Here is an 11,041-nt window from a genome sequence, read left to right as displayed (position 1 = left end):
GGGGGGGGGGGGGGGGGGGGGGGGGGGGACGGTATGTAACGACGTCTAGGTGTTAGATGTTCGAGGCTCGCGAGGAGAAAAGGGCCTTCGACGCGAACCTCGCTGCAACGGGGGGTAGAGAACTCTCGTTTCGCTAATGCCGTCGACAATGCGGACTTTCGAAGAAAGGCCTACGCTTTCAGCCCCGGTAATCGGACTCGTCGCGATAATGCCATACATAAGTGGACCTCCTGCGTTTCTGTCGGGGCAATTGCGCGAACCGTATAGTCATAGTCGTCGTCGTAGCGGAGGGTACAGGGACCAAGAAGGATTTAATGGTGGAAGAAAAAGAAGAGCGACTCACCTGATTAGCTGCAGTCTGCCTTATCAGTCTCCTCGTGACAGTGCATGGTGTTCTACCACCCCTGGCTGTGAAACGCGGATGCAGGGGTAAACCAGTGAGAGGATCGATAGGCTCTAATTCGAGATGCCTCAAATACGTTAAGTCTTCTGCTCCTGAATTATTATTATCTGGTTCTCCGTCCTTCGACAAGGGTGGCGAAACTCCACAGTCTTGAGGCAAACCGGCATAAGGATTGCTCGTGTTTCGACCGATTCCTGCTTCTAGCGGATGCCATGTCGCTTCCTGAAAATTGCCACTAATTTAGCGGAACGTAGATGAGCGCTGTTGCCGGAAAATTCGTATTCTCCAATCGTATTCTTTACGCGTACCGTGAACGCCGATACGGTATTAATTCGCGAGCGAAATTTTTCACGAGTCCGATAGCTGTGCCGTAAAGCGAACATCCATCCAATCGTAGCCCTGGATGTTTATTTCGCGGACACGCGACCGCCGTTGCAACGGAACGACGAGAAACGTATTCCCACGACCCTTGCCTTAATCCTTTCAGCAGAACATAAATATCTTGAGCAGAACTCCGACCACGAAGAACACCACACAGTATATAGCCACCACGATCATTTTCCGTTTCACGCGTCGCGGAACAACGTGAACCAACGATTTCGATCAGATTACCGAGATATTTCGACACCTGCCACCTTTAACGAGGTCAAAGCGCAAGTGAATCTTTGCCGGGTAACGTTCCACTTACTTGCCTCGTAACGAGCTTAGCCCTGACCTTAAGCCAGGAAGACTTACGAATCCAAAGTAAACAGCTGACGTGCAGCCACGTATCAAACTTCCTCCTTGTCCAAATAGTATCGCGTCCGAAGCAACGATGTATTTATTTCCCCTTCGTCGCGAGACGAATCGAACGGAATGGAACGGAATCGAGCAGAGCCGATCCTGATCGATCGCGTTGTACGTCTTATCGCGATGAGCGATTGAACGGCCTAAAGGCGCAACGATATTTACCTTATCTTGAGACAGGGGTAGAGGTAGAGTCATACAGCCCAACAGCTCGCTACGTCTGAAACACGGAAAACGGAGAGGTGCATGAATATACGCGTGTATCGGTGTGTATCGGCTTGCCATTGGCCAGCGTCGCCGGTGTTGGTGTGGATACGTACGCTAGACGGCCGTGTAGTAAGCCGCTAGATAGACGGCGTGCACACACGTAACTTTTAACTATATATTTACATTGGGCGGAGGGAAAAGCAGAAGGTAGACAGGTTTCGGAGTCGTTTGCCGTATACCGTTGCAGAGACGCGCGGATGTGACCAAGTGCACGTGGCGAGTACGGTGCGCATGCTTCCAGGGAATCGATTCCCCTCCTACCGCAAGGAATCCGCGCATACCCCAGAAATTCGTTTCGGTATTTGGATGGACCGTGGCTTCGGAACCTACGTAAAATTATCCCGAATCGTGGTATCTCTTATCGACCGGCTGCGTTATCTCGTGTTCGTTGGAAGCCGACCGGACGGTGGGCAAAATAATTCCAGGATCTCGCGTGGGCCAACGAATTCGAACGTCGGCCATACGAACACGGTGCGTTTCTCTGCGAAACCGACTACGGTCCTTCGCGAATCGACTCTGAAACGTGGTTGCTCGGCTAGCTCGTCTTGGACTAACGAGACCGAGCCGTAGTTCTTGACCCCGATATCTTTTCCTCCGAGACAGCGCCTACTTCTCTGCGCCCTTTCATCGCGGAACGGTGTACAGTCGCTCGCTCGTTTCTTCTCCCCGCGTTGCATTTCTTCTCGCTCGTATGAATTTTTGATACACTCGCTGCGGGGGAATATACGCGATCGATGTCCTCGGCGAATATCGAAGGACGTTTCTCGCCGATTCGCGATAATGTCATCGCGACGAACGTTTGCATCGATTCGAGTATCCTCGCGCGTGAACGGAACGCGAAGGACTCGATTGGCAACGCTCGACGCGAAACGTCGCGTCTAAAAATATAGCCGGCATTCTTCCCTCGAAAGTTCATACGGCGGACGTAAACCTTCCGAAAGCGTTCTCGCGGAATGCACGCGAACGAGAGATTAGGGGTTACGCGAGATCGGTATCTCGTGCTGGGTACGAAGCGGCACTAACTATCGCGGTTACCGAGTTAACCGATTATCATTCGGCAAGGTGTTATCGCGGATTCGAGCGGCACGATAGCCGAACGCGCGACTACCGTGCGATTAGAAAGATTGGTGGAAGAGCACGGGCTCGCGTGACGACGCTGCGACAACGAATCGTTCCGGGTCGAGCACGCGTTCCGACCGTCTTAGACGGCGCTCTCTCTATTCCTCACCTCGACCTCCGTCCCAGAGAGCCCCTCTTCTACGTGCACTTTCTTTTTTCGGGCATGCTCACCTTGCACGACGATCCCTGTGCCAGACCGCGATGTCCAGGGACGTGGGCTTGCTGATGCAGTGATTGTTGTTCAACGGGCAGGGCAGTATCAAGGTCTCGTGGAAAACGGGATTCGGCGTGGCCCTATGCACCGCCGTCCGTTTCACCACCCCCTCGCCGTTCGTGTTCTTCAAACTCGCCTTCACGTAAGCGTGAATAGGACCCTCGTATGCCCTCCTCAGGTCCTTGCACCTTATCACTGCGCGAAACAGAAAGACAGAAAGCCTCGTCAAGACGCGAGCCTCGCCTTGTTCGTACGTCGCCGAGGTTTGCCACGCGTTTCCACCGAGCACGACGTTCCAGACGATCGGAAAAGCGTTGCCACCGACAACCGGGATTCCTTCTCCTTCCGTCCGACCGTTTCTTCGCACGCACTACGCGCACCGCCAGTGCCTGACCAATGCGACACTCCTCTACTACTCGCTGCAACACGCGTCTACTTCGAGGGCTTCCTCCTCGATCTCGCGACCGAACGCGGGGTTCAAGAAACGGAACGCTTCGAACCGACGGAGATGTCGATTCTGTTCGCGAGATAGATCACACCGTTACCGGTTCGAGGGGTCTCTGTCTCGAAGGCGAAATTTATCGCGAGCTGTCTGCTCGCCCGAAACGACGATCACTCGAGATTGTTACCGGTTCGAGGGGTCTCTGTCTCGAAGGCGAAATTTATCGCGAGCTGTCTGCTCGCCCGATACGACGATCACTCGAGATACAGAGAGAGAGAGAGAGAGAGAGAGAGAGAGAGAGAGAGAGCGAGAGAGAGAGAGAGAGAGAGAGAGAGAGAGGGGGGGGAGGGAAGCGCACGATCGAAAGAACGAAAGAACGGGAGGTCTCGAAGATTTCCCAGGAGTTGTTTACGCAAGGATGTGTACCGCGAAGAATCAATGTTGGTAGGCTTACTAACCGGGAGCGAATTGCCAGGAGGGTCTGTGGGTTACTGGCACAGTCGTCTATCGCGGGGTGCCAACTGAAACACCCCCTCTCGTGACACGTAACTGGCGCATGTCTTTTCGCAACAACGTTTCAGGGACGTCTCCGAGACGCGGAGACCCTCGCGAACTTATTCCTAATGGGGTTTATATGTCCCACGTTTCGGCCGTTAATCCTCTAATGGCTTATCCGGCCGATACCGCGCGCGTGCCTTCTCTCGATCGCGATTTTCACCGACACGCGCGAAAATTCGAAATTCCTCGACCGCGTACACGTCGGTCTACGCTTCGTCTGTCACCGGACACCTCTCGAAAGGTAATTCCCCTTTGTTACGCGTGGTGCACTTACCTCGGACGTGTATCTGATCGCCCACGACGGAATACTCGATCTCGATCGATCCGTGACAATTGGGTTTGGGCGGTTCGCTTTCCGGACTGAACTTGAGGCATCGTCTGACAGTGGCAACCAAAGGGGTCTCTGGTGTGTTCGACACCGAGTTCAAGAACGATTTCGAGCTGTGAAAGTCGTCGGTGTGGGTAGACTTTGGGCTGTCCAGGTCCCAGGTATTCGCTTTCCTTCCGTCACCCTCCTCGTCCTTGCGCTCCTGCAGGTCGCTCAACAGCGCTTTCGGCTCGTACACGCACTTCTCGTCCAAAGTGGTGTCCAGATCGGTTTCCAAGGCGAGTTTCTTCACGTTCGGATTCACGGCTTCCACCAAACCGTTCCGAGCGGACTCGTGCTGTTTCGTAGCAACGGACGGACTGTGACTAAACGATCGCCTCTTCGCACGCTTTCCCTCGAAAATTTTCTCGGTATCCTTACGATGTCGCTTCCTTCGTATTCCGCGTTGCCGCTTCAACGTGAATTCTCCGTCCAGGTCGTTGGTGGGCGAAGTAAACGCCCAAGACATCGGAGAAGGATCTTCCAAGAGTTGACTGGCCGAGGAGACGGAACTGTCGTTGTGACACGTGGGTTCCTCGTCCACGGTCTCTTCCCTCTCCACGATCGTCTCGTAGGTATGCTCGGAACTTCTAAAATTTTCCTCGTCGCAGCTACCCTCGAGAACTTTCTTCCGCTCCTCGACGTCACCCAGAAGAATCTCCGCCACTGTTTTCCCGCTAAAATTCATCTCCTGCTCCCTAAACGGAAATACGGGGGTATAGAAGAAGATTCGCGATAAGACGGAGATACACCGTTTTAAAGACTTCTTGCCTTCCTTACCTGTTGAGGACCTCCGTCACCGTGTTGTCCATGTTCTCGAATTTAGGTAAATCTTGGTCGATGGCCAAATTCGACAGTTTTCCAGCCAAAGGCGTCTGACCGTGACCCTTGCTCTTAAAGGAGCTCGCAGCCGAGACGGTTTTACCGTGGTACGGCGTTTTGCAACGAGCGTGGATTTTCGTGATCTTGGCCAGTTTCGGCAAGTACGAAATTTTCGTGCAATCAGCGAACTTTGTTTTACCCTCGTTCCGCGAATAGAGCCTGTTCTTCGATAGAGGCACCGACTCGGTCTCCATCACGTCTTCGGGGCTGGTGGCCATGGATATTTGATGGAAAAAGTCGGAAACGTGCGATTGGAGATTCGCCCTGGCCTCGTTCATGATGTTTTGCGGCAGCTCGTTGTCGCTCTGGAAATTCTTTGTTCTACTTTTCATAAAGAGCGCGGGATCCGTTGGCAGGGTCAGAGCCGTCGAACATTTGCTGCCCGGGGGAAAAAACGTTAACGGGCCGATATCGGTGTCGACCCTTGGCGTGCTTTGATAAAAGCTCTCCGAGACCGATGACTTCTCCGGTTGCTGTGACATCGATTGACGTTTGTTGGCGCGCAAATTAGGCTTCGTTGCCTGAAAAACCGACAAACCGATACAGCTCGCCTTCCTTTCCAACTCGGTTCCGCTCTAGGTCGAATTTTGGACGGTTGCCGGTTAACCGGGGAAAGAAAAACGGACGAGAAACGAGAAAAAAAATCGCTGTAAAAATCACTGAGGAGAACCTTACCTGAAAGTACGTTCTCAGATCGCTGCCGTGGCTCCTGCATCTTCTTCGACGAGCCGGCGTCGTTCTAGCCGACATGTTTTCGGCATTCTGAGCAGGTATACCCCGAGTTTTTGTCCCAGCGGCGGGAGGCGTGTTAGATAGATCTCGAAAAGGCCTACGGGGCGCCTTGTTCAAGTTAGGTGGACCGTGAGGCGTCGAGCTGCTCGCTGACAACGATCTCGAAACCGTCCACTTCAGCATCTCTGAAAGGCAAAAAGCAAATCCCTAACTAAGCGAAACGCGTCTGACGTGTATTCTCCCCGTTCTTCCGTTGAAAAGCTCTATCGATTTAACCGCGATCCTGGTCCAGACGGCAGTTACGTGGGTACATACAAGGACTCTTTCGCCGAACTTTCCTTCGGTTATCCGCGAATTCTCTGCGAACGCGAAAGCGAGGCAAGGTGGGTGCTTGACGGAAGCGAAGGAGAACCTTATCGCGGGATCTCGCGTTGAAGGAAGACGAGCGCAGGAAGGTGGCCGACGAGAATGTCGTATCGGCCCGTATCGACCATAAGGACATGCCGAAAATAAACGTCCGGTTCTAATTACGCGACGGGCCGAAAACGGTGACAAGAGAGGAGAGAAGAAAAGGAGGAATAACAGAAAAACGATGACGAAAGCAATGGACGCACCTGTCACGGCATAAGGGAAACAGCGAAACAGGTGAAACCCGGGCACCTGAGTGTATTTCACGACTCGACGCTTGCTCCGCCACGACGAACGGTTTAACGGAGGCCACGATTATCCGCGTACTTTTCGCGCCTATGGCTAACCAAATTAGCGAAACTGGGACGAAAGAACTAACGAATAAATGAAACCGATGGCGCGAGGAAATCGGTCCATTCCCCGCCGAAGATTCGCTGGTCCAAGTAATCGTTGATTCGATTAGGACAATTGAATTTTGCTTTGTTAGCACGGCTCGAATCCCTTCTCGATACGCTCGTTCGCGCTTTCCATTATTTCTTCGCGACCCCTAGCGCGTGCACGGAGTATAATATTTTTAGCGAGTCGCGTCACTGATAATCGACCACGCGAAAAGTTATATAGAAATGGTCAGCGATGGAAATGGTGAGTCGCGTTAAAAGTAAGATCTAAAATCGAGCTCAGAAAAGTATCAATGGTAGCAGCAGCAGCAGCAGCAGCAGTAGCAGTAGCAGGTTTTCGCTTTTAACGGTTCCTGCAGAGGGGGAGGAGGGGAAGGTAGCGTATTGTGAATTAGGTATAAAAATGCATTCATTTGCATACAGGCTGTTACCATGCCACGCACGCGTTCTTCTATCGTAACACGCACTTTTTCACGCGTGTTCGCGTACTTTCGAGTCCGACTCTACCTGTGCCAGTGGTACTCTACGCACCGTCACGTTTTCGTCCACGTACGTACACACACGCGCGCATGTCACATTTATACGCAGCCCCTCGCCTGGCTACGTATACACGGTAGCTTGTAAAACAGCATGGGCACCTGCCCATATGGTGGCGGCCACGTACAGCGTGGCTTCCATCTGGTCCCTCGAAGCACGAGAGCACGCTCGGTGTCGAAACACCGTCGACAGCGACGATCGCTATCTTCGCTTATTACACCCCGTCTTGCTTTAACGTATTCTATACCTTCGCCAACCCTCCCTCGGACACCCACTACTCCCGCGAGCAACGAGCGTTGAACTCGCGACGCGACTCTCCACGCCGCGCGAGCAGACGCCTTCCACGAGAACCATCCATCGATCTTCGATCTTCGCGTTACCGTTTACACCGGACATACTATGCGCCCGTTGCGTCAATATATCGCGATAACGCGACTGGTTTTCCTTGACCGCGAAACGATTCGCGATCGGGAGATTACAGGTAACGACCCCCGTGAGTAGTCGGATCGGTTGCGAGGTAGAACCAGAACGCATCGGAGAAGTGGTTCCAGGGAAATTAACCGACGATACGTTTTTAAAGATTTCACGCGGTCCAAAGTCGGTCGGTCGTGAGTTTAAGGGAGGAAAACCAGTCGGACGACACGCGCGAAACCTTTAAAACGTTTCGTATGTTCCATCCGACGAGTACTCCACGACTAGAACCAGTAACGGAAAGCGGTATGCCTTCTCTTTGCATAATGCTCCGCGATTTGCATCGCTGGAAATGAATTTCGCGAGTACCGACAAAGTAGACGAGCGCGACTCTTCCTCCCATCGAAATCGTATCTTTGATTCGACTTTTGTCGGTGGTCGTTCCATCTTCGACTTTTCTCGTCTCCATGACGAGCTTTGGAATCGAAGAGAGATCGATCGAAGAAAAATGTGTCGGCGACCTGTCAGGCACAGCTGTGTGGTCCCGTTGCCATAATTACCGGGCGACGATAAATCTCGAGTGCGTGCCGCGGTGCGCCTAGGAAAGGGGACTTATGGTCCACCTGTGGCCCTTATCGTTCCATCTAACGACCACCGATATACGTAGCCAACCGACAAATGGCCACCGTAGGAAAGAGACTGTCGTTGTTCGAGGCTATAGCGCGCACTGTGAACCAGAGGAAACAAGTGCACGAAAAGGGTCCGGTGAGAAACGTTAAATTGCACCGACGATTTACTCCGACCTTTTAAACGCCATTTAAATGCGATGCAATCCGTTGTTCCATACAGTCGTCGGTTATAGTCTTTCAATTAGCCGAGGCGATGCGCGCCACTCCGTAACGTCTAGCACGGAAGTGCCAACAGCGTAAGTACGAAGCGAAATAATTTTCGAAAAGGCGTTCCCGTTCGCGTGAACGCGCGACAAGTGGCAAAAACGATCACGTTAAATCGTGCCAATCCCTATTGTTTGCGCGCCGTTACGATAGAAAGTGGCCCATATCTGTCGCTTTTATAGCTTGTAAAATATCCGCACGGGGTCGACGGTGCGCGCTACGCTTTTGGATTGCGTCCTAAACGTAAAAAGGGGGCCAGACAGCCCCCTCGATCGGGTTTAATCCGGGAGTTTTGGTGCTCCCTTGCTCATGCCGACTCCCTTGTCTACCCCGTGCGTAGACCCCGCGAAGAACGAGACAGGATCGAGCGGAGTGCCTTCCCTCAACCGGGAGGAAAGGAATAAAATAGAGCAACGGTTGAAAAACTTAACATGCTCGCAAGCACGCCCGACCGGACCCCTTCCCCGCTTTTAATATATGCCGTAAAAGCTGTTTTTAACGACTTCGACGTTGCACTCTTCTCCTCGAGGATGGGAATTAAGCGAGCCGAGGTCCGAGTCCCGTCCCGCTTTATCCACGGACCCTTTTTCTTTTATTACCCTCGATCTTACCAGCGAATCTTCGCGTCAGGTTCGAGTCGAATCGATAATGCGCCGCGTTTAAACGTGTTCCGATGCGTTTTGCATTTCCAAAGCACCGTGTCGTGGTTGACGAGACGACGCGACGACGCGACGAGAATCGCGAGAGGAGACCAGCCAGGTGTTTGGCGAACTCGGCGCTAGCGCGGTCGCGCGATTAATTTGCGTGAAACGCGCAACCGTGGCATCGCGGAAACCGCCGGCACAATGCCATTATTCACGGTCGAAAGGGAGTACAAAGGAAAGAAGGCATTAACGGTCACGATTCGCCTCCTCGAGGGTTGCCCTCGCGAGCAACCCCGAAGAAAACGAGAAACATCACGAATCTTGGCGCGATTCTCGGCTCGGGACGGCCCCCTTCCACGCATGAAAGGAGATCCACGGAAGAACCTATGCTATCCGTTCTTGCGAAACAAAACGCGGCAAATGCGTTCGTCCCAATGGTCCCGTGGTCTTTCGACGCGAATCTTCCGTACCGCGATGGCGAATAGGAAAGGGCGGGCCGCGGAAGAAAGAAAGAAAGAAAGAAAGAAAGAAAGCAGATGCGGCGAAATTTCCACGAACACGCGTTTGCGCGTGCTCGAGCAAAGAGAAAAGCACGTTTGACGGTACGCGCGACTTTGACGGATCTTCGTTCGACCACCGGGACGCGAAATCGTCGCGGCGGCTGAACGGAAGGAAGGAACGCGTGACAAGATCGCTTAGACGCTAAAGATAAAATCGTGGTCTGGACAGATAAAAGCAGACGTTGCCAAGAAACTCGGGAGTTGCACCGTGAGAGAGATATTCGTGTCTAGAAGAGACGAGAGGGAGACGAAGAAGCAAAGGGAGGGCAGGTGAGCACTTGGTACCTAATCCCTTTTGAAAACGTGGCAAACACACGGGCGCAAAAGCTACACGCACGAGGAGTATACGGGCTGTGTACGGATCGTGAGGCGGTCCCTAAAAATAGTCTATTCATCGTAGCGAACACCCTCTTCCCCCTCTCGTCCCTCGAGCCGTCCTTCTTTCTCGACTCCTTCCGCGCTCTTCGCTCAGCTTAGCTCCGAGTCTCGGTTCTGATTTATATTGGATTGACCCCGGGCACACCTTTTGCTAGTGGCGTTTCTCTCGAAATGGTCCCGTGTCTCGTCGAGTACAGGTCGGAGGGGCGAAACGAGCAAGGTGAGAGGGAGAGAGATTGAGGAGCGGATGCACGAGGTAGGAAGAGAAGAGAAGAGGGACGTCTAAACCGAGGGACCAGGGGGACTTCACAAGAGAGCCAGTCGAGGACAATCAAACGCGCATTCACGGTACTGACGTGCTCGGTTTTCGGCAACGGGGCGAGACGAGAAGACATGGTAGGAAAGAAGAAAGGAAAGAAGAAAGGAAGGAAGGAAAAAGGGAGATCGCAGAATCGGGGCAGGGACAGGAAAGCCGGCGAGAAAACGCGTCCCGAAGACAGAGTTTCGGTTCGCGCTCTATTTCGAGCACACCTGTCCCCCGTTTTGTCCTTCCTCCTGTTTCGTATTCCCATAACGCGTGGCCCCCTTCGAGATCGCGAGTTTGCGTACACGCCGTCGTTACCTCCGTGCAACCGATGTTTTCCACCGTTCCACGCTACCTACCGATCTATGTCCCGCCACGACGGTGGATCGTTCAACGTCGGTCGTTCTTACGACTGGGTCGTAAAGTTTCCAAACTTACCCGAGACGGTACGCGTAATCGTGGATATTCTCGTTCGTCCACCGATAAACCCGCCCTCGCGAATATTCGTGGTCGAAGAAGCGGTTCGTGACCGAGCGACGAGACGAATCCGGCTCGATACAAAGGGTGGAAGGATAACAAGGATTGAACGGGTAACAGAGGAGAAAGGAACGCGCGGTTCGGTTAATAACGAATTGAAATTAAACTGGAAATTTGCAAATTGTAAAGGAAGTCGGGTGCACGTTTCGAAGCCGCTTACCCTTTAGCTAAAACAGGGTGCGGACACATTCAGGACGCGCC

The 11,041-nt window shown here is 53.0% G+C and overlaps 1 protein-coding gene across 1 annotated transcript in view; it reads right to left on the bottom strand.

Moving 5' to 3' along the window:
* PsGEF (Protostome-specific GEF) overlaps positions 1-5,953 on the bottom strand; it is an 11,143-nt gene extending 5,190 nt beyond the window's left edge. Inside the window, exons 1-6 of the mRNA XM_017901793.1 lie at positions 5,714-5,953; positions 4,937-5,559; positions 4,064-4,854; positions 2,747-2,984; positions 1,355-1,409; positions 344-625 (exon numbers count right to left, since the gene is read on the bottom strand). Of these exons, the coding sequence (XP_017757282.1) occupies positions 344-625; positions 1,355-1,409; positions 2,747-2,984; positions 4,064-4,854; positions 4,937-5,559; positions 5,714-5,953 (2,229 nt within the window). The remainder of the gene's footprint in view (positions 1-343; positions 626-1,354; positions 1,410-2,746; positions 2,985-4,063; positions 4,855-4,936; positions 5,560-5,713) is intronic.
* Between the last annotated feature and the right edge of the window lie 5,088 nt (positions 5,954-11,041).

The sequence above is a fragment of the Eufriesea mexicana genome, unplaced genomic scaffold, assembly GCF_001483705.2.
Source record: "Eufriesea mexicana isolate 0111107269 unplaced genomic scaffold, ASM148370v2 scaffold1767, whole genome shotgun sequence".
Lineage (NCBI taxonomy): Eukaryota > Metazoa > Arthropoda > Insecta > Hymenoptera > Apidae > Eufriesea > Eufriesea mexicana.
Note: the sequence above shows the minus strand (reverse complement) of the source record. Positions and strands in the feature narration are given on the sequence as shown.